The sequence below is a fragment of the Wyeomyia smithii genome, chromosome 2, assembly GCF_029784165.1.
Source record: "Wyeomyia smithii strain HCP4-BCI-WySm-NY-G18 chromosome 2, ASM2978416v1, whole genome shotgun sequence".
Classification (NCBI taxonomy): Eukaryota; Metazoa; Arthropoda; class Insecta; order Diptera; family Culicidae; genus Wyeomyia; species Wyeomyia smithii.
The window spans coordinates 217,477,693-217,501,981 of NC_073695.1; the positions used below are offsets into that span (position 1 = coordinate 217,477,693).

General features: G+C 37.2%; 2 protein-coding genes across 13 annotated transcripts in view; one reads left to right on the top strand and one right to left on the bottom strand.

Moving 5' to 3' along the window:
* LOC129725242 (protein O-mannosyl-transferase TMTC1-like) overlaps positions 1-24,289 on the top strand; it is a 577,063-nt gene that overhangs the window by 298,084 nt on the left and 254,690 nt on the right. The window lies entirely within an intron of this gene.
* On the bottom strand, positions 227-22,634 carry LOC129725243 (uncharacterized). Of its 4 annotated transcripts, none has more exons than XR_008728037.1 (3): positions 20,332-22,630; positions 1,336-1,728; positions 712-850 (listed from the first exon to the last, which is right to left on the bottom strand). XR_008728037.1 is itself a non-coding variant. In XM_055680812.1 (2 exons), the coding sequence occupies exons 1-2, from the start codon at positions 22,147-22,149 to the stop codon at positions 661-663; spliced, it is 2,034 nt and encodes a 677-aa protein (XP_055536787.1). In that variant the 5' UTR covers positions 22,150-22,634; the 3' UTR covers positions 227-660. The 4 variants fall into 4 exon arrangements, 2 of the variants coding, with proteins under 2 accessions (XP_055536787.1, XP_055536788.1); XR_008728038.1 differs by having other exon boundaries at positions 745-876; XM_055680812.1 differs by lacking the exon at positions 1,336-1,728 and having other exon boundaries at positions 227-876; positions 20,332-22,634.

A 24,289-nucleotide genomic window follows, 5' to 3' on the forward strand; every position in this document is an offset into this window, starting at 1 on the left:
ACTTGATTCTTGTTTTGGCTTTCAATTAAATATAAAATAATATTATTGTCACACTTGACACTCCAGGGAAAGAAGGGGGACGTGGGATTTATTCTTACCTCTTTTCAATAGTGTTAGAATAGGATTTCTCGACCCAAATTTGTTTTTTCGAACAGCCCCCACCGTTGTTGTTAAACCTTAAGCTACCTGCCTTGTTTACGACCTAGAAATAAATTATTTTGACTGCTTTGGGTTGACTTCGTTTTATTCAATAACATTCAGATAAACTTTATGTATGATTTAATCTAGTCCCATCGAGCAGTTAAGTTGGCTCTTCTCAAACTCTTCGTTTCATGCTTTATTAAAATTGTTTATGTATTTAGGATTATCATAGTTAAACATATTAATGTTTCAGCACTCTCGCATTACTCCTCTTTTGTTGTATACTGAAATGATAATGCCGAGATTGAATTTCAAGTTAAAAGTAAACAATTTCATCGGGCGCGTTTTGCCTATATGCTATAATTCCTCCCAAATCAATCTCATGTTATAGTTGACAAACATTGATTCATTATTGCGCATACCTACGTTAATCTTAGAGCATTAGAAAAAGACTTCCGCCTGTTTGCATACAGGTTGTGTATTTATAGGGAAAACCCAATTTAATCATCCTAAACAATTTCACGACGGCTGACAGCAGCACTGTGGTCCACTTTGGTGGTCCCGGTTTTCCCTCAAATCGAAACTATGACCCGGTCGGATCTCATCCGGGTGGCGTTCGTCCTCGTGGTGATTACTTCTGTCCATTTCGGACCTGCTCGACTTCCTTCTTGATGAGTTCAAGCTTTTCGCAGTAGCTCTTTTGGATGTCCTGCCGGAGGTACAAACAGAGGAAGTCTATTTTAATTGCAAATACAGTAGGGATCAACCTGGCTGGCTAGTGGTTCCGGGGAACGGCGTGCGAAGGACCCCATGCTAGTTGCATCAGCGTGACTGTTATTACTATTTCGAATGAAATCAATCAGGAAAAACTGTGATTGTTTGGTCGATAAAAACATACTTTAGTTTTTATTGACAATCATCGTTTTCTCGTGGTTGAAAGCGAATGAAATAGGAATGAAAATCACATGCTAATAAAGCTAACCTGGGTTTTCTTCGCATGGAAGAGGATCGGATTTTGGCTGCAGAAATTTTTATCTATACCTTTCTCGTAGGTGGGGTCCAACTGTCAAAACTGTAACCATTTCTGCAGCCCTCAGGTTATTAAACAAACACAACATAATCCACATAATGGTTTGTTTTAGTTGGTAAAACGGTTAGAGAACCTAAATAAATCTTTAAACATAGTATTATTACCTGTAAGCTTTGTTTTAATTAACACCACAGCAATTAAAAAGGTGAGCGGAAGGATTACGAATGCGATACAAAGAAGCACTATAACGACGCCGCCGGGAGAAGAGAAATGAAGAGAAACCCAATTATATTTAGTTTGCTCGGTTGGTTATTTCGTAAATTATGAATGTGCATTTGGTGGACGCATGCACACACATACACACACAAACACAGTGCTCTGAGCTCAGACGAGCGCGCTGCCGCACACGATGGGTTGGAGTAGATAGATAGATATACATGTAGAGTTAGTGGGTGCTTTCCCGTTTTTTCCCCCAAAATCGCCCACTAGCAGTCCAGCTCGCGTGGGACCTATTTCTTATGTTTGGAAAACTCTAAACCAGTATGCAGAGCCGCTTTCTGAAAGTGCGAGAGAAAGAGAAAAAAGCAATAGAGTACAGTGTTATTTCGTTTTGGTTTGTCATTTTTTTTATTTTCAAACGAATAGGTGAACATTGTAGAGGAAAAAACACATAAATTCCGGCACTGAATTCGGTGCGCAGCGAATGGAAAAGGCATCTGGGTGAGAATGCATTGTGGAAAGCTTGGATGATTCCGAGGCATGCAAGAGCGAGGATGACCTATTTTCGGGGGAAAAAAATATACTAGTCACGAGGGAACGCTCGGTTGTGCTACCGCAATGAAATGAAAATGAAAATGAAAAAAGCGAAAAGAACAGCGCTCTATTTGCGGCCTGAACGAGGGCAATGGGAACAAGTTGCACTTGTGCGAGAGTATTTCAGAGGTTCTAATTTGGAATACGAGTGGAAAATGCAAGGGGGAAAATCTTGACCTGTCGAATGAGTTTTATTTAGAGCTGCTTGTGGCACAAGGGAATTAGCAATCTTCGGTGTTGTTTTGGATTGGACTTCTATTTAGAGCGTTGGTAAATTGGCAAAGTTAACGTGGAATTTGCACTTACGAGCGGGAACACTTAATTGGCAAACGCGAAGCGGGCTCCCCGGGCTCCCCGGGCTCCACACAGGGAAACTGTGTTTGCTGGTGAACAGTAGAGCGCACATAATCAGTAACTTTAGAACTTGTTCAATTGCGAGAATAAATTGAAGAAACGAGAACATGCGTCGTGTTTCGCAAGTAGGTTTTTGTTCGTAGCGTATCAAGAATATTTTCTGGTAATTTGGGATACAATGTATACAATAGTATACAATGCCAATATCAATCGTCAATTGAGATTGCTGAAGTTTAAAATATACTCTACATGATAGCTGCAGCAGTGCTACGATGAAATAATTAGCATAGATGAATTAGTGTTCAATTTGGTTGGAAATTTATACCCTAGTAATTTGCGATTCAAAGCTTCACTCAATCATCTCTTCATGATGGAACGTAATCAATTTTTCTAAAAATGGTACTTGCAGGACTGAAAACAGAAATAAAAGACAGCAATGTAAATAACACGTAACTCAGGCACACTTTTTCGCATTGAAGAGCTAATTTTAGCGGAATCTGTAGAGTGAGTTAGTATTGTCAACATTAGGTAAGCTGAGAGTTGAAAGCATGTCCCTGAAAATGAGTTATGTAGTTTGAGCGACACTTCAAATACAGGTGCACGAACCAAATCGAACCTGGGCAAATATTGCGCATAGTTTAAATTTGCATCAAGAAAGCTAGGCATAAGAGGTTATTTGCACACAAACGTTAAGTTTATTGTTTCCTAAACCGTTTATTTGAACCTGAGTGTATAATATGTCAGTTGCAGAATGACAGATATAAAGCCATTGGACATGATTGACGTCTCGGAGAGTTGACTTTATGTATACTTTAACGTAATAATCGTTTAGGATAATATCAAGCACAATCGATTTATTGCCACATAGAAGATTAGTATAATGAACGTTGCGCATACCGAATGCTGGATAATTATTATTTATTTTTGAAGTCATTCGACACATGTATGGTCTTAATGATATAATAAATCTATGTTACATACACAGTTGCACTAAACATTCTAAAATAATAAAATAAATATTAAAAAATATTGAAATATTATATTAAAAGGTGTTACATCAGAAATGGTATAATAAGTAGAAATGTGCAAAAAAGTAAAACTACATCTATGCGACTATAGAACATATAAGCCGGAAAATATAATCAACAGCAGGCATATACATGTTAGGCACAATACACAAAGCACAATATACATACTAAACCGTATGCAAAGAGATATGAAATATTATTGATAACAGCTTTGTTTTGCGTTACTCATAACGAGCGATCGATAGGATGAACCATAGTTCATAACGAGCGATAGAATTGGTGTTGAAGTGTTTCCAGTCAGGTTTATCTGGACAAACATAAATTTTTTTACGACCATTTTTGATTCTAATGAAAATTCAAAATATATTTAAGACTCAAAATGAATTTTCTCAAAGGGTGTATGTATTTTGGAATTTGGGGCATTCCATCTCGAGCATGCAGAAACAGGGCAAATGTTTATACGTCCTTTTCAGATCTTGCTCAATTTTTTGGGAATTACTCATATATGTTCACTTTGAAGTCAATCGGACCACTCCGAACTGCGTGTGCTCTTCCCTTAAGGTGAAACGGGACGTGGTCGCGATCAATTCGAATTTGGCAATCTAATTTTTTCTTGATTTATGAAGACTACGTACATGAAACTTTGATCAATTGTTTTCACAACTGTTGCATGCCTGAAATAGCGATTTGAGTGCCGTTTATTTAGTGGAAGCCGAAGTGGAAACCTCAAAATTGTATAGGAAAAGGCCACAATCCCGTTTCACCTTATGAGTGTCATTTTTCGTTAAAAAGTGTATTTTCTCATAATTATGGCTTCAAATACATAATGTTTAGACATAAATTGATACATTTTAGTTTTGACAATTTCTTATTGTTTTTTAGAAAATTTCACACGAAAAACATTTATCACTCTGAGGTATTACGATCAACGGGCAAACTCACAGAAATGAAAGATTATAGTTTTTCAATTATTCCTTTGATTTTGGTGCCACGAGTCAGCTCATAAGTGCGTCTAGAACCGAAAAGTATGCTTACTGTAAAACTTCATATTAACTGGTCACTGGACAAGCCCCGAAACTCACAGGAATGATTAAAAAGCTATGATCTTTCATATCTTCGCAGTTCGTTCTTTAGGTCATTTTTTGCCTTCTTCAATAAATTCTAAACTATTAATTTCAAGCAACAAAATTGCCAGCTTAGTCATTTTTGTATTTGAAAAATTATTTTTATTATGTTCCTGAAAAAATTGACATGAAAAGCATTTGCTACCCTGATGTATCATAAACTCGAGTAACACGCTGGAATAATTTGACTCTGAATTGAGTAAACTATCACTTTGTTCCGTTAAAATGGACGCCCTCCAAGTAGAGAAGTTGAGCAATTACTCACTTTGGAGTAACATGTCTATCTGTCAAAAAATGAGCCAGTTTTACTCTGTTGCATTCCGCATCCTAGCTGCCGCAATTTGTTTTATTTTTCGGATTCCAACCAATTTACAAAACCAACTTTACAAATTAGCCAATTTATTAAACACAGTCTTGGAAAACTTAAAACTTCAAATGCAACTGGAAAAAGTCGAACGCTAGCATTAAAAGAACTGCTGCTTTTACCACTTAAAAATATTCGACACTCGTTTATATTACGCAAAAATGAGTGAAAAAGGCCATTGAGAAAATTTGGGTAAATAAAGGTTCAAACAATCCAAGTTTCCCAGTTTTTGACATTTCACCCATTAATAAAAAACAAAGTAGAAGAAGCGTTTTATTAAATGAAGCCAAATTTTTTTTCTGATTCGCTTATTATTTTTATCATAATTTTGCTATTGTCTCTGGAACTGTTTCGACTTTGGATATTCTGATTTTTTTCCTCTGTGTAGACTCATCACTGCGACAAGAGACATTTGATCTATTTAGATAAACGGATATTCTGATTGATGCAATATGAGGTAAATAAAACGAGGATTAGAGAAAAATATGAATATTGACCGGAAGAGTTTCCAGTTATTCAGAAATCCTTTTAAGCCCTTTGGATACGACTAGATAAAGTTGCAGCGCGTTTTCCCAAAACAATAAAGAACGCAATGACTTCATAGCCAACCTACGATAATTTGCAAACGAGAACATCTTCCACTAGTGACCATAACAGTAAAGAGATAGCTCCTCCTTGAGGACGCTCTTACACTGCCTCTACTGTGATAAACGCATCTCCCAATCAAATTCGGAAAATCTATACTGAGTGTCTTAGCAGAGTGATTCAAGAAATCAAAAGAAATAATTATCGGTTTCCGTTAGAATTGCTAAGATTCAGCACATTGCAGTAATGTCCACTCCTTTACTTTGTAGAGCCGTGTAAACTGATGCAAAGGACGTGTTACCGAGAGTTCTCTCAATATCAGGAAAAGCGCAGACCACTGTCTTTTTATACACGGTGACAAAAAAGTCCGGTCACACTTTTTTGGGGTCGCCTGTAGCCTACACGTTGCATCTCTCTGGTGCCATCTATATGTCAAATGAAAGGGTTAACTTTGCTGCCCAAAGTGGCAGAGTTTCGTTTCTGTGCAGTTTGTTTACATTGAGTTGTGAGCCATGGCAAAGTTAAGAGCAGCTGTTATCGCTGAATATGTGAAAGGGTACAAACCCGGACACATATTCAAACACCTAAAACTGCACGGAATCAACCGGAAATTCGTATACCGGACCATAAATCGGTACCTAGAGACCGGATGCACCGAGGACAAGGCACGATCTGGACGACCAAGGTCTGTGAGAACACCAAGGCTGAAAAAGATTATACGAGACCGGATTCACCGGAATCCCGCCCAATCTGCACGGAAGCTGGCCAGGAACCTTAAAAAAAAACGAGAATCAATCCGCCTGCTTCTGCTCAAGGATTTAAAACTTAACCGTACAAAAAACCGGTGGTTCATGGGGTTACCAAAGCTACAAAGGACAAGAGGTACCAACGGTCGCGGGAGTTGCTCGGTTGGCACGCAGATGATGAGATTATTTTTTCGGACGAGAAGCTGTTCGTTTTGGAGCAAACAGTCAATCGCCAAAATGATCGAGTTTGGAGTGTGAGCCTCCAGCAAGCTCCTGCGACAAGCTGAACGTTTCCCGGTTCCAGACGTCAGTGATGGTTTGGGGAGCCATTTGCAAGAGAGGTAAACTGCCTCTTATTTTTATCGATAAAGGGGTCAAAATCAACTACTACCTGGACACGGTTTTGAATAAAAATGTTCTGCTTTAAGCTGAACTATTGTTTGAAGACGATTACTACAGCTTCCAGCAAGATGGCACCCCATTCCACACCGCAAAGGTTGTTCAGGCGTGGTGTGAGGAAAACTTGACCAATTTCATTTCGAAGAATGAATGGCCTCCGTCGTCTCCGGATCTGAATCCACTGGATTATTTCGTGTTGGGATACATAATGTTGAAACTGAACGACCATAAAATAACAAATTTGGAGCAATTCAAGCGAGTTATCACGAAAATCTGGGACGAGATGCCGATGGAGCACGTGCGCGCCGCTTGCGACGACTTTCCGAGACGTCTGAGCGATCAGAGAAAGGTGGTGTAATTCCGAGATATCGTCTGTGAAGTATTTTTATGAGTTACTGAATAAAGCTATGAAAGCCAGATTCATATTTTCTGCTTATTCTTTGAAATATTGAGATTTTCCTGTGTGACCGGACTTTTTTGTCACCCTGTGACAAAACTTCTCAATCTTTTTCACTAGGCAATGCAGAGCGGTTTTAATAGACTCACCATGCTGATGAGCATATTGATTAAGTCCACTAGAGATTCGCTGCGGAAGTAGTTAACCGTAATTTCTTCCATCAACTTGAGAAAAGTTGACGTCAGGAATCTGATCTGATCGGAGGTCTGAAATCTCTGGACAATGTTGTGCCTATTTTCCCCGGCACCCGCCTATTTTCAAAGTTCCGCCGGCTGACCGCGATGTGTCTCAGAGTAAAAATGGCTCAAAAAAGGCTGATGAGCGCGGATATGATGAACTAATCCGATTTTTGCAAGAAGATTAGTAGAATGCCGTCCGGTTCTGATGACTTAATAGGCTTAAAAGTGATTAGCGGCCAGTTTTCGTGAAATGTCAATGAGCGAGCACTGTGGATTCACGTGACGTAGTGCGTTCCGAGGCTCTGTAGCTCTTTCGAGTCGAAGATCACTCTCAAGCCAGGAAAGTGTATGTTCAGAAGTTACCTCCAGCGTTTCTACGGTAGTGATAGTCATACTGCCATATTTCTTTTCCAGTTGCCTAAGACCATTCATATGATCTTTCATCGTCGTTTTTTGCAGTCAACGCCTCAGGCAGAGTCACATTGTCATCACAAAATCGAATTCTTTCGTGATGTTCGTCGAAGATGGCTTAGACTTTCGTTACACCAGGACACATTACGGGAGACTGTCCGTTTCGTCAACGGACAGTTTAGAGTGAAAGCTTTTGTGATACTGTACTGTAATAGATCACTTGCTGCGTTGTCCAGTTCGATAGTCATAAAGAAGCTTTGCATAATAGACTTCAGATATTTTTTTCACTTATTTCGGACATTCGGAGAATAGTTTCATCCAGGACCCTAACGATCCGTTAGATAACAGAGGGGCTTTCTTATGCGATGGAAGGCTTAATCCCCACGATTTTACGCCTCAAAAAATCTTCCGGGTGTCGGTTAAGTTTAAATCTAGACCAGTTGGGATGGTTGTGATTGGATCTCGCCACCCCACAACCAACACCCCGTTGTTGGGATTCGATCACAGGCCACCAGCGTGGAGATGCTGCCTACTACACTGATCCTCTGCCCATGCTTTAGATTATATAAGCATTGAAAATGAGTGACATTTCGCAATACGGACAATGGACGAAAGTACGTCCAAAAACGTATAAATATATAATATAAGAGAAATATAGTTAAGAGAAATATAGTTAAGAGAATGTTAAGGAAGCTGAAAATTTCAAAATGGTTGCTTTTTAAAAGACGCTAAAAATTAAGGATATGACGAGATATACGAGAATTGTAAAATGCCAAGCATAATGAGCGTTAAACACACAGTATATAATAAATATTGAAAAACTTTAGACATAATTAATATTTTTATGACAGTCGGTAATTGTTATTAATATTGATCAACATTGATTGAACACGTTATGAACGTTAGATTAAATCTGCGAGAAGTGTTTATTGTTATTTATTTTTGAATTCTTCTTATAACCATACTTGAAAAGTTTTAATTGATAACAACCCAAGTATCATTTGAAGTTATTTCGAATTTCTGAAGCTATTACTCAAACCATACTGCTAAAACCAAAAATAAGCTCTTAATTTCTTGAAATCACTAATAAATCTCTATAAAGCATGCCTCAAAACCAGAAGGGCCCATTCTACGAGAGGTTGGTAGAACCTCTGTTGATACCGTCTGTATGCTAAAAGGTACTGACTTAACAATGATGTATCAAGCTTTATAGCTGTTGGTTAATCCTATAGGAGAGCCGAGAAAGACAATATAGATTTGGCGACTTGTTCTTTCAATGTTTTTAGGAAGCCATAGAGCTAACACTAAAGATATCAAAAAATTATTATCAACACCGAATGAAGTCTTACGATGATATTCAATACAAACTATCATTCACATCCATAAAAGTTTTTCAAATAAGTGAGCCATCAGTTTTTGGTAGAAAGAATTGATAAAAAATGATGCCACATTGTTTTTCTTATTATATAATAATTTTTCTTGAGGCCAAAATTATTTAGTTAATGGACGCCAGCATATTAAGTGCAATTGGAGTAGCTTTTCTCTCATTAAGTATACTAGGTTTGAACTTTGCACTTAAAAAATCGCAAAAAGGCGATTAACATTTACGACATTTTTGTAATAACCTTTATAAGCATTCCTTCTTCTCAGTTAAACCAACAGTCTTGTGAAAAAAACCTTTTGGATTTGGCAGCGCTGCTTTAAGCCTTTAAGCGTCGCGCAAAGTTGTCAGAACTGCTTACTGTTTATGTTTACTGGATTTGTTTCTCGTCAAAAAGTAAGAATTATAAAATTATTTGTATTATCTACACCTAATCGAAACTTCTAACAATTACAGTATGCCATTCAAAATTGTGCAGAGGATTGAAGGAGGGGAGAGTTGCTTGAGCATCGTTCCCAGTGGATGGGAACTGGATGGAATTTTACATTGGCCGAAAAAACATAAAGTAGTAAAGTTATCACTCCAGGAGGATTCCCTACCCGCTGATAATTGGCAACGAATCAACTGCATTAAAAAAAGACAGTTGCAAACGTACGAAGAGGTCTGTGAAGAGCTAAACAAGATGGAAAATAAATCTGATACGGAGATAGATGATTATTTTAAAATATCATTTTTCAATCCTTAACGGTTTTAACGAAAGAAACAATTATTTTTGTTAGAATTAAGTATAAAGTTTTAATGATTTTTATAGGATTAGAATTTTAATATGCTTGGCTGCCTAGATAAGTTCTCTTGTAAGTCTAATATGATTTCAAAAATTATAGATTTAACGGTAGATCCTACAAAATATCTTCAAAGCTTTATTGGGATTAATTGCTCCTTGAATCCAAACAGTAGTGTTAAAATCCACACTTAAATCAGTTGTGCTTCTGGACTGCTCTGATAAAACTAGAATAATTTTTGTTTAAGATGAAGATGCATTGAAATTGTTACTTGGAAAGAACAACGTAAAACAGGGAATCAAAGAAGAATAGAATAAATAACCTGTTTCAGTATAATAATAGTAAATGCATAATATATGATATTGTATTGCGTTAAGAACAATCCATTTTTTTAATTTTTTTTGTATTGTTAGTGAAACAACTTTTCAATGGTCTTTTGTCTCGTTAATAAGAAGTATCGATTCTGTTTCCATAACATAATTGACGAATATTCATCAATTTTACCTGACCTTTTTAGTTTTCTTAATTTTCATCTTGATTTGCAGTTGGGAATAACTTCATGAGCTAACTAAATTTTTAGTCTTACGACTTACGTTCTAAGTTGTAGTAAAGTAGGCAATGTATGTAACTTTTCGGAATGCGAAAAATGAACAAGGATAGAAGGTGCGACTCAGACTTAGGAAATTTTTTCCCTCATCCAGACGGGATACGGAAATTACGGATTCGTGTCCCGTTCAGGCTGGGGAAATGTACTGGTACGCTACAGAATTCACACGCCAGTAGACGGATTTCGCGCCAAATGAACCCGCGCACACTGTTTCCAAAGCTGCAAAAACGTGATCGAAATTATTTTGACCCAAATAACTAGATTTTAGAGCCATAGTGCCTCCAAGAAAGTTGATCCATTAATTATTATCCATTTTATAGAAGTGGCAATTTTGCGATTAATCCACTTAACAGTTAGAAGCGAATTTTATTTTTTTCATTTTTGCATATAAAAATACATTTTGTTCGGCAAAATTATTGCATATTTTATAAGAAACAACTTTCTCAAAGGTACCATACTTCTATCTGCCTTTTTTAATGGACTTTTGAGGAGGTTTCTACAGATGGCCACTAAAATCCTTTTTGCCTTTCTCCTAGAAAGGTATAGCAATCACTTGCAAAACCGAAGATAAAAAAGTGCTCCAAAGGGCCGAATGGCATATATCACTCGACTCAGCTCGACGAGCTGAGCATTTTCTGTATGTGTGTGTGTGTGTATGTGCAGATTTTTATTCTCATTCACTTTTCTCAGAGATGACTGGACCGATTTTCATGAAATTAATTGCAATTGGAAGGTCTTGTTGTCCCATAAGTCCCTATTAAATTTCATTGTAATAGGATTTTTAGTTTAGAGGTTATGTATCAAAATGTAAAAATCATTAAACATCATTATCTCGAAAACTACACAACCGATTTGAACAAAATTGATTTCAAGAAAACAGGTTACCTGAAAAACCCTTAACTTTTTAATTTTATGAAGATTAAACATATGGTTCAAAAATTATGGAAAGAAACGTGTTTTGAAGACTGTTTAATCTCACTCATGTTTCTCAGAGATGGCTGAACCGATTTTCATAAAATTAAGGTCAAACGGGAGGTCTAGTTGCCCCATAAGACCCTATTGATTTGTTTTGCAATCGGACTATTACTTTGCCTGTTATGTTTAAAAATGTGAAAACCAGCTATGAAAAGGAACATATTCCGAAGACTCCTTGGACTCACTCACCTTTCTCAGAGATGACTTACCCGATTTCCACAAAATTAGTGTCAATTAATAAGTCTAGATGCCTCATAAGACCCTATTGAATTTTACTGTAATCGGACTGTAACTTCGTCTGTAATGTACCGAAATGTGAAAATTACGAAACTTCATAATCTCAGAAACTACACAACCGACTTGATCAATATTATTATCAGATGAGTGGGCTAGTTAAGGGTTAACTGATGAAATCTGAATGAACACTTGGTTTAAAAGTTTGGCTGCCCTATACGTTCCCATTTTATTTGATTATAATCGAAATTAAGCCACCGTTATGTATTAAATTGTTAATAAAACAACGAAAGTCTATTATCTCAAAGATTACATGACTTATTTGAACATAACTAGTGTCATACGAACGAGTCATCTCTCAAACTCACAAATCACAAACTTCATAACAATTTGATATGTGGCTCAAAAGTTATGGAAAGAAAAGAAATTCAAAGACTATTTAAAACTATACTTGCTTTGATCGATATATGTGGCCTCAACATAATCTAAATGTGGTATCGTACTATTTGAACGTTCCGAATTCATCGATTCGTTGCGATGTGTTTAAAGTCTGCAAATGCACGACGAATCGGCCATAGGATATGATCAAAGTCAAAAGACAAATCGTTTGCAATGATTGGTTTTATCGAAATAACAACATCCTCGACTTTTGGCTTCTGTACATCGCCTTAATTCTGAATATATTCATATTGAGTGGTATTCGGTCATTTTCAGCAGACTTTCTGGCATCAATCTGTCACCGGAAATACCCATATTGGAAGGTATCTAGTTATTTTGGTTGTTTTCCAGAAACTAAAAGTGGTCGTCTTTAAATTCAAAATGGTGTCCAGGGTGAATGTTTGGTTTCTATGCATCATCTCGATTACGGAAATATCCATGTTGAGTATTATTCGGTCATTTTCGACTGTTTCCTAGAAGTTGCCATTTAGCAATTCAAAATGGTGCCTGAGGTCGATTGTTAGCTCATTGCATCATTCTACTTCCAGAGATACTCATATTGGATAGTATTTGGTTATTTTGGGCTGTTTTTCACAAACCGGAAGTCGCCATCTTGGATTACAAAATGGTATTTAAGATAATTTCTGGCCTATGAGATTCATTATGGATGAAAAAATACCCATATTGGGTGTTATGCGATCATTTTCGGCTGTTTCCCAGGAACCGCCAACTTAGAATCCAAAATGGGGTCTGTAGTCGATTTCAGCTGCTGTGTATCATTCCTGATCCGGAGATACTCATGTTAGACGGAGATCGGCCCTTTTTGGCTGTTTTCCAGAAACCATAAGTTGCCATCCTTAAATTCTTAATGGTGTCTGAGGTCAATTTTTAGCTTCTTGCAACATTCTGGCTCTGGAGTTACTAATATTGGGTGGTATTTGGTCACTTTGGGCTGTTTTTCAGAAACCGAAAGTCGCCATTTTGGACTTTAAAATTGCCTGTGAAATCAATCTCTGTCATCTGGGCGTAATTCTGGTTCCGAAAACATTCATAATGAATGCTACTTGGTCATTTTCGGCTGTATGCTAGACACTGGAAGTCACCATCTTAAAATTCAAGATTGTGTCTGTGATCAATTTTTAGCTTCTGTGCATCTGATTGGTTCTGGAGGTACTCATATTTAATGGGAATCGTTCGTTTCAGGCTATTTTCCAGAAACCGGAAGTTGCCATTTTACAATTCAAAATGTTGTCTGAAGTCGATTTGTGGCTCCAGTGCATCATTACGATTCCGGATATACCCATATTGGGTGGTATTTGGTCGTTTGCCGCTGTTTTTCCAAACCGGAAGTCACCATTTTGGATATCATAATGGCATTTGGAGACAATATCTGGATTTTGAACGTCATACTGGTTAAAGAAACACTCATATTGGGTGGTATTTGGTCATTTTCAGCTGTTTTTCAGAAACCAGAAGTCGCAATCTTAGAATTCAAAATGGTATCTGTGGTCGATTTTAGCTCCTGTGTATCATTCTAGATCCGGATATTATTATATTGGGTGGATATTGGCTGTTTTCCAGAAACCGGAAGTTGCCATCTTACAATCCGAAATGTTGCTTGAGGTCGATTATGGAACATATTTGTTACCACTAAAAACATTCACCTGCCAAATATGGTTCCATTTAGTTGATTAGTTCGCGAGATGTGCAGAAATTTGTGTTTCATTTGTATGGAACCCTTCTATTCCTCATTTGCTTGGTTTGTTCTTGATTTGCGGAGAAATTTAGGTTTCATTTGTATGGGACCCCACCCTTCCAGAAGAAGAAGGGGTCTCTAACTATCATATGTTCAATATTTTAGAACCTAAAGAGTGAAAATACATTTTTTGGATTGATGCGTTCTTGTAAATCTATTTTTACAAATAAAGGTTTTAATGAGAAAGTCTGGGTCTGACCGCTAGGTGGATTAATTTAGGTTTTTAATATAACATTTAGTGGTGATTTTCTACAATTTTCCGATGTTTTAAATTATTGTTTACTAACACAAAACACACAATTTCATTCAAGAAATTTTATTTTTATCTCTCATATTTCATCGGCTATTGACGATTTTTATTGAAACAATGCACTAATTTACCAACAGATATCTTTAAAATCTGCAAATATCTGCAGATTAAACCTTTTCTATATTGAAGCATAAGAAAAACGTCATTTAGTCCAGATATAGATACTAGTCTCTCGCTGTCTCTTGTGCAGATATTTGTAAATAAATAAGTGCATTGTTTTAATAAAAATCTTCAATTACTAAATAAACTTGAGAGATAAAAATAGTCTTTCTTCGGTGAACTAATGTGTTTTATTGTGCTTAACAATTTCGTAGAACATTGAAAATTTTTAGAAAATCACTATAAAAAGTAATATTAAAAAAATTATTTTAGGGGCATTCTAGAGAAAACTTCACAATAGTTCATTTGAATGACCAGATACAAGTATAGTGTCTTCGACAAAGTTGTTTCTTACAAAATGTGCCAAACCTTTACTCAGCAAAGTGGATTTTTATATGCAAAAATGAGAAAAATAAAACTCATTTCTAACTTTTAGGCAGATTGCTCACAAAATTCTAACTTCTACTTCTAATTCTATTCTAAATGGAGAATAATTGATAGAACAACTTTACTGAAGACACTATTACTCCAATATCCTTTTTTTGGTTAAGAGTAATTAGTGTAAATTAGCGCATTATTCTAGTGAAAATCGTCAACAACCAAAAATATATGTGAGATAAAAATAAACTTCCTTTGGAGATATTGTTTGTTTTGTTGTAGCAATTAATTTTGTAGAACATTCGAAAGTTGTAGAAAATCACTATAAAAAGTTGAATAGCGAAAAAAGATTTTTAATAGCAATCTATAAAAAACTCCACAAAAGTCCATTTAAATAGATAGATAGAAGTATGATGTCTTCAACAAAGTTTTTCTTTTAAAATTCGCTACAACTTTGCTGAACAAAGTGGATTTGTATATTCTAAAATAAGAACAATAACACTCGTTTCTCACTGTTGAGTGGATTATTCGTGGAATTGTAACTTCTATAACATGGAGAATAATAAATTAAACAACTCTGCTGAAGAAGTTACGGTTCCAAAATCAATGATTTCGGGTCAAAATAATTTCGATCACGTTTTTGCAGCTTTGGAAACAGTGTGCCACGGTTGGCAGCACCCTCTCCGAATTGGTTGAAACTTTTTGGTTGTGAAGACATCACCTAATAAAGCATCTCTGCATACTCACTTTTTCCAAAATTAGTCTAGACTGTCTTCTGAAAAGGGTGAAACCTTTTTTGTCGATTTTTCGTAAATCATTATTGAAATATAAATAAACGGTAAATTCTACAAAAAGTGTTCTTTAAGTTAGATGACCTTTTTTGCCTTTCTCCTAGAAAGGTATAGCAATCACTGGAAAAACCGAAGGTATAAAAGTGGTCCCAATGGCCGAATGTCATATAGCACTCGACTTCTTTCGACGAACTGAGCATTTTTTGTATGTATGTATGTATGTGTGTGTGTGTGTGTATGTGTGTGTGTGTATGTGCAACTTTTTCTTCTCACTCACTTTTCTCAGAGATGGCTGAACCGATTTTCATAAAATTAATTGCAAATGAAAGGTCTAGTTGCTATTGAATTTCATTGTAATCGGATTTTTAGTTTAGAGGTTATGTATCAAAATGTAAAAATCACGAAACATCAATATCTCAGAAACCTCACAACCGATTTCAATAAAACTGGTTTCAAATGATTGGGCTGTCCCCAGAACCTTTAACTTTTGAATTTCGTTATGATTGAACATATGGTTCAGAAGTTATGTAAAGAAAAGTTATCCTGAGGTTGTTCAAACTCACTCATTTTTCTCAGTGATGGCTGAACCGATTTTCACAAAATTAGTGTCAAATGAAAGGTCTAGTTGCCCCATAGGTTGTTATTGAATTTCATTGCAATCGGATTGTAACTGTGTCCGTTGTTCATAAAAATGTGAAATCACATAATGAAAGTAAACATATTGACTTTCTCCTAACGATCACTGGCTAATTAAAAGGTAGAAAAATGATTGAAATGGCCGAATGTCATATACTACTCAACTCAGTTCGACGAATCGAGCATTTTCTGCATATATGCATGTATAGGTGTATATGTTTGTGTGTGGGTGTGTACGTGTGTATGTGCACCTTTCTTTCGCACTCACTTTTCTCAGAGATAGTCTGACCGATTCTTTCTATCTTGGTGTTAAACGAAGGGTCTATTTGTCGCTTAGGTTGCGATTGAATTTCATTGTAATCAAATTTTTAGTTTCAGCGCTGCGTCAGAATGTGAAAAACGCTCTTATATCTCAGAAGCTATGAACATAGTTGGATTCAAATAAATGGGCTTTCAAACCCTTAAACAATGAATTTCATAATGTTTAAACATGTGGTTTGAAAGTTATAGAAAGAAACGAAACTCGCAGACTGTTTAAAACTATAGCTACGATCAAAATATGTGGCCTCAACATCATTTACATTTAATATTGTACTATTTCAATATTTTCGGCCTTGCTCGGGATTGAAGTTGAAATTAAAAGTCATTTCTATCATTTCACTTTTGGCATTTCTCCTAGAAAGATATAGCAATCACTGCAAAACTAAAGGTATAAAAGTGCTCAAAAGGGCCGAATGTCGTATACCACTCGACTCAGTTCGACGAGCTGAGCATTTTCTGCATGTGTGTGTGTTTGTGTGTAACGCTCTCTCAATCTCACTCGATTTTCTCAGAGATGTTCGAATCGATTTCAATGAAATTAATTGCAAATGGAAGGTCTAGTTGCCCTATAAGACCCTATTGAATTTTATTGTAATCTGATTTCTAGTTAAGAGGTTATGTATAAAAATGTAAAAATCACGAAACATCAATATCTCAGAAACTACACAACCGATTTGAACAAAATTGGTTTCAAATGAACGGGCTACCTGAAAACCCTCAACTTTTGAATTTTATGAAGATTGAACATATGGTTCAGAAGTCACAGAAAGAAACGTGTTCTGGAGACTGTTTAATCTCACTCATGTTTCTCAGAGATGGCTGAACCGATTTTCATAAAATCAGTGTCATGTGGAAAGTCTTGTTGTCCCATAAGACCCTAATGATTTTTTTTGCGATCGGATTATTACTTTTCCTGTTATGTTAAAAAATGTGAAATCCAGCTATAAAAGAAACATATTCTGATGACTACTTGGGCTCACTCACTTTTCTCAGAGATGGTTGACCCGATTTCCGTAGAATTAGTATCAAATGAAAGGTCTAGCTGCCTCATAACACCCTATTGAATTTTGCTGTAATCGGAATGTAACTTCGTCTGTAATGTATCGAAATGTGAAAATCACTAAACTTCATTATCTTGGAAACTTTACAACAGATTTTAACAATATTGATATCGAATAAACGGGATAGTTAAGGGTTAATTGATGAATTATCATTGAACACGTGGTTTCAAAGTTTGGCTCCCCCATACGTTCCCTCTTCATTTGATTGTAATCCAACTTAAGCAACCGTTATGTTTTAATTTGTAAAACAACGAAAGTCTAATATCTCAAGTATTACACGACTTATTTGAACATAACTAGTGTCATACAAACTAGTCATCTCTCAAACTTACAAATAACAAACTTCATAAAAATATGATATACTGTTCAAAAGTTTTGTAAAGAAAAGAAATTCAAAGACTTTTCAACACTATAGCTGCTTTGATCGATATATGTGGCCTCAACATGATTTAAATGTGGTATCGTACTATTTGAATGTTACCGGTATCGCTCGTGATTGTATTGTTCGAAATTAAGAGTCATTTCTTATATTTCGCTATTTCTGAAACACTAACATTACGTCAAATTTCATATTATATACTTTAATTACATTATCAATATTTTAGAACCCAAAGAATGAATATACCTTTTTGGATTTAAGCATTCATGTAAATCTATTTTTACAAATAATAAGTTTGAATGAGAAAGGCTGAGTCTGACCGCTAGGTAGATTAATTTAGGTTTTTTAAATAGATGTTTTGTGTTTAAATTGCGTTTTTTTTCAGTGTAGGATTTGATATATAATACTATACTTAAACATTTTAACTGTGAAGCTATTTAATTTAATTAAAGAAAAGATTGATCTTCGATATGCTATGTGTAGTTTGGTCCAATTATACACGAGTAATAAGAGTTGGAAGGATATTATCAAGGCAAAAGAATATTTCTATCCGCGAGGAGATGCTTGATAAGTGCATCACGGATGAAGCTTCCACAAGCATTCGTGTTTCAAGTTACAACCAGTTTAGGTCTAAATTAGCGACACAGTTATTTAGATTCAAATTTTGTGGTTCACACGATTGATGATATTTTTCGGCAGTACATAAAAATTAATTTATTTTCCATCTTATTATCGGGCTAAACTGTCGCGTTATTGCTAATTATAGTCATTCGCAGAATACGATTGATCGGCACAAAAGAGAATCGTTAACCGTAGTTCACCACCGTGTTGGCTTCTAGTCACACGATACTATCAAATAGAGGAGCTTACAGTTGAACACTGCTGTCGCAGTCTGCAAGAGACCCAACAATAGTTTTCGATGCGATGTCATGAAAAAAAGTTAACTGTTCGACACACTGCCCGTATGAATGAGAATTTTTTTTCTAAGTCTAACTCAAACCGTCTCTCCTTGTTGATTCTTTGCATCCTCGAAAGTTACATACATTCCATACTTTACTAAAACTGGAAATTAAATTGCTCTTCAGTCTCTTTCGAAAGTATTAGGTTGACATGATGGGAAAAATCAGAAGTGAATTTATTTTCTGCGGATTACAGGGTTCACGCTGTCTTTTCGCGGTTTTTGTGATTTATTCGACATTTCATTTCAAAGCCATATTCTTGATTTAAATTTGGCGCGGTGATGCATTTAATTGATATTATGCTACAGCTGAAAACCCCTTTTAAATGCACTTGAAATGGTTCCATAAAACTCCTCAAAGCAACAATTTATTCATAATGTTGACTTTCTTTGGCATTGGTTGGATCTATACAACGGTTCGTTTTGGTTCTGAAAATATCTTCAAGAGTTTTTCTAGACTTTCTCGTTTTGGTCTTGCTCCGAACGAGTATGTTGAAGATTGCAATAGTTAACGCAATAAGATGACTATTTCTGGTTGCCGGAATACATCCTAAAATGGTCAAATATAGCCTAATCAGGGTTTTTCGATAGCGAGGATGGTGACATTCAGTTTCTAAAAAACAGCCTAAAGTGACGAAATATCATCCAATTTCAGTGTTGCGGAAGCGGTATACCGAGGGCCAGAAATCAGAAACTTAACCTATCATTTGACCCTAAGACTGTTGAAATCAGTCCAGCCATTTTTGGGAAACGGGTGATTTTGAAAAGTCTCCGGAAACGTTTTTGTTAATAACGCTTGTGCCACATGTTTAATCATTTTTAAAATTCATTGGTAAGGGGTTTTTGGAGACAGCCAGCCCGTTCATTTGATTTCAGCTATGTTCAGATCGGTTGTGTAGTTTTTGAAATTTTGAAATTTTGAAATTTTGTGTTTTTCTCAATATATGTTACATAACGTACCAGGATAAAGTTCTAGCAATTACACTGTAATTAAATTGCTTGTTATGCGACAACTAGACCATTTGTTTGAGACTAAGTTTGTAAAAAATTGGTCCAACCCTTTTTGGTAAAAGTGAGTGAGCTTATGCAGTGTTTAGAATATGTTTCTATTCAAAACGTGATTTAAAGTTTTCTTCTAATAACCTTTGAACCACATGTTTAATCATTATAAAATAATTAATTATAAATTAATTAACAGAAAACAAGGATCAACTCAGGTAAACATTGATACTTTCGATATTCGACTTTTAAAATCAGAAATATATTATTCGTGGAAAAAAATTATATTACACTCATCGCCAGCAATTAGACCACCGCAGCAAATCGCGTCGAAAGGTGGGCATTCGCGCTAATTCACCACATGAAACGCAATTTATTTTCATCTCAGAAGACAGTCCCGAACGCCCCCTCGCATCGCTGGAAAATCAAAAGAAAATTTATCGAACGAACCGCGAGCCGAAAAGAACCGGGAAGGTGCTAGAATGAAATATGCAACGCGTTTGCGGACTACCACCATTAGCATGCAGATCAATGGAAAATACACTCACGCACACACATAAATCACGATCGATGGCACAGCGTAGTGCACACTAACCTTGAACAGCTCCACCTGTTTCGTGTACTCCTCCCGCAAGTCGTTGTACAGTTTCTGGGAGGCAGCCAGCTTCTTCTCGAGCAACGTCTGCCTCTCCCGCTCGGCCTTCATTTTGCTGTCGATGTTCTCGAAGCGCGTCTGGAGTTGTTCGTGTTCCATGTTTCGAATGTTCAGCATATCCTTAGTGACGGCGACGACTTCCTTGATGTTTTCGATCTGATTGTGCAGTGCCTTGATTTGCATATCCTGTGTTTTCACTGTTTTGGTTCGCTCGAAGAGCAGTTCCTTTGCTTTAGTGAGTACTTCCTCGTGCTTTTCCTTGAGCTTTCGGATTTCAGTGGAATCTCCTTTCTTGCCGCAGGTTTGCTGGGTAATAACCTCTCCCTCCAGTTGAGTGACTTTCGACTTGAGAATGTTATTTTCGATTGTCTTTTTCTTTAATTCGCTCTCAAGATCCTCGATGCGTTCGTTGGAGTTTTTAGTCGGAGAAAGATCACACTCCAGCTGGGTCACCTTTGCCCTCAGTATGTCGCTTTCAATCGTACGCTTTTTCAATTCATTCTCTAGCTCGCTTATCCGATCGCTGGATTCTTGTGACTCGGATGGTTCTTCTTCTGCTTGGTTCAGTTTCGAGCGGAGAATGTCGTTTTCGATTTTCAACTTGCGAACCTCTTTCTGTAGTTCCTCAACTTTCGCGTTGGCAGGACTGTCAGCCAGGGGTACTCTTTCCAGCTGGTCCACCTTGGATCTGAGAATGTCATTTTCGATATTTTTCTTCTTTAACTCTTGCTCCAACTGCTCGATTTTGTATGTACTGGCACCACTGGCGCTTTGTTTATTTTCCAGCTCGGACAATTTGGAACGAAGAATTTGACTTTCGGTGGTACTTTTCTTCAACCCCCTTTTCAGCTCATCGATTTGTTCGCTGCTGGAATCATGGGCCGCCGTGGATTCACTCTCAAACATTCGCATTTTGGTCCGTAGCATGTTGCCTTCGGTAGTGCTCTTCTGGAGGCCTTTCTCCAGTTCTTCAATTCTCTCCGTGGAATCTTCCTCATCTTTGTGAGCGGCGTCACTTTCCATTGACGATACTTTTGCTCTTAGAATGTCAGCTTCTATTTGATATTTTCGCACTAGTTTCTCCAAATCCCTGATTTTATCGCTAGATTCCTGACTAGTTCCGGGAGTACTTTCAAATTGCCTCAACTTAGACCGGAGAATGTCACTTTCGATATTCTTATTCTTCAGCTCCCGTTCGAGTTCCCCGGTGCGCTCAGATGCTTCGTGATCTCCTTCGTATTCCTTAACCTTTTCCTTCAGGACCACACTTTCAGTTCTCTGCAGGTTTCTCACCAAGTCGTCAATTTTCTCTTGTGCTTCGGGCGTAGCCGGTTCAGAGTCAATTTCGGTTAATTTTCCCCGCAGAATTCCATTCTCGATAATTCGTTTTTTCAGCTCCCTCTCCAATTGTTTAACTCGTTCGGCTAAATCCTGCGATGCTTCCGGTTTGGTCTCAGCGTTCGATAGTTTAGACCGTAGAATATCCAACTCCATCGTTTTCCGCTTCAATTCCTTCTCCAAACCTTCAATCTTCTCCGTCGATGCTGCATTGTTGGAGGGGACAGTTTCCAACTTGCCAACCTTGGCCCTCAGAATATCGTTCTCAATTGTCTTTTTCTTCAAATCCTTATCCAGGGTTTTTATCTTTTCCCGTGCATCCTCGCATTCCGTCTCCAAGCGGCTAATCTTACTCAGAAAATCCTTCTCTAACCAGGCATCGAAACTACTCATATCACCAATTTCCTCCAGATCCGACATTTTGATAAACTTTTTTCACTTGATAACGGCACCACTCAGGACGTAACACTTAATTGTTTTTCCTTTAAAGTTAAAAAATGTTTTCCGCACGAAAATCGACTACCTCTTTGCGGGCCGGTTGCTGAGAAAATTCCTCAATCGCCGATCACGGTCTCGTAATCCACTCGCACGTACACATACACGCATGCACACGAACGCGCACCGCCTCGGTACGACAGCTCACTTTAGCGCAAATTCCTTCCTGAAATTCTTTTCTTCTGTACACTGACGCATGCGGGGTTGGGTGCGACGTGAAACCACTTGATGCGCGGTGGTGGTGCCGTCGTCGGTCTCGGAAAATCTTGGCACGTTCGCGACGGATCGGTCGTACTTTGCTCGAAGACACCTACGAACTGACGGTGAAAAATTGGGAAAATCTCTAGACTGACCGATGAAATCATACGCGGCTACAGGGTCCAACCGAGAGGAAAATGGAACCCTTCTGAAGAACAACAAGCTGCTCGTCATGTTCAACCATGGTGGCCGGCGATGTATCGTGCGTGATGAACGATCAAGAGCGCGAGAGGAGAAATCTTGAGAAAATCGGAAAATTGAGAACGCATTTAAACAGATCTGCTTGCTCACCTTTTAAATTACGTTCTTCGGATGGGAACCATTCGTACCTTTCAGTCCCAATTTTGCCGCACTTTTGAAATAATTCACTACTGGCACGGGAGTATGGGAGCGTTACGTTTGTTTGAGTGAGTCAAGAAATATGCCTCAATAAATTTTCCTTCCCGATGTGGAAATGGGGTATATTTTTAGATTCCTGCGGTGCGCAATCATTCCGACCGGTTGAATTGGATCGCTGTGCGCAACATTTTACGGGATTTCGCATGTCTTGTCTTACAGTCAGTCTCCGACTTGTTGTCGATGTTTTCTGGGTGGCGGCGGGCGACATCTGCAAGCTGAACAGCAGACGGTGCGCGTTGGATGGTGGAAGCGGCACCCGTCGATCGGATTCGTCAGAGTCGGTGTTTTTCTTTGCGCAGCGCGCTCATGTGTGTTTGTATATCACCGTGTGATGAATGGCAGATGAAGTAGAATGAGATTATTGCAACGTAAAAATGACCAAAATACGCAGACTGTTTGTTTTAAAATTCCGCTGGGTGCGGGGAATGGTAAAATAGGCATTTGAAATTGGACTGCGTCAGCATTGGAGGTATTGCATTTCAGGAAGAATTATAACATGCGTATTTTAACATGAAGATCCAATAATGGGTTGTCGAATCATAGTTAGTGTCACAAGCGTTTTTAGCTTGCATGTAACTCACACTTACTTGTTGTAAATGTCAGATCAGATAAACGTTTAGGTAAATTTTGAGAACAAGTTGTAAAAGGTTAATAATTTTTCCCGAAACCCATCCATGCCCCCATCTATGCCCTTCCGTTTCCGCCTACATCGAACTAAACAGTTGAAAAATGTTTGGACCTCGTATTCGAGTTCCACATCTGGACCACGCATTTGGGAATTATCTCGTTTCTATAAATATTCATATCTTCTGGTATTTAGTTCTAGAAATATTCATATCTTCTGGTATTTAGTTTTTTTTTTAGTTATTTTCATTATCATAACTGTACAAAATAATATTTTTGGGTTTCTAGAACAGCTTTCCTATTTATAGAATAAGCTTCCCTTAATAAAAACTTTCAAAGTGCTTATAATACTACACAAGCAAAAGGCAATACAGTGCTTTTTCGCTTTTATCAACAGTCGTTTTAATCACTACTCGCCAAATTCACGCTCGATTTTCTCACGGTTTTTTTTTCGTTTTTATCACGCTTTTAAAAAAAATTTTTAATCAAGAATAATTTACTTCCAGTTGCAGAAAAGGTATTCGAAGCATCATTTTCACTTGTGCCCTGTGTCCTGGCATTTGTATTGTTTTATGAACTCAATTTATTTGATCAATTTTCTTAGGCAACCAAGTGCCATATCTGTTACGAATTATTTGTGTCATAATTTCGAGAAAAATGAACTGTGAAATACCTATTTCATTGGCTTTAAAGCAAAAATTACGTATTATTCGAGCAGTTGAGAAAGAAGATCTGTTAACAACTCGAATAACCCTACAGTTTGGTCATCATTGAGCGTCGATTT

Excerpts from the sequence above, each read along its gene's own strand:
- LOC129725243 (XM_055680812.1), bottom strand. The coding sequence starts at position 22,149 with ATGTCGGATCTGGAGGAAATTGGTGATATGAGTAGTTTCGATGCCTGG. Across the intron at positions 877-20,331 it reads AACAGGTGGAGCTGTTCAAG|ACTTCCTCTGTTTGTACCTC; the intron begins GTTAGTGTGCAC and ends CAATTAAAATAG.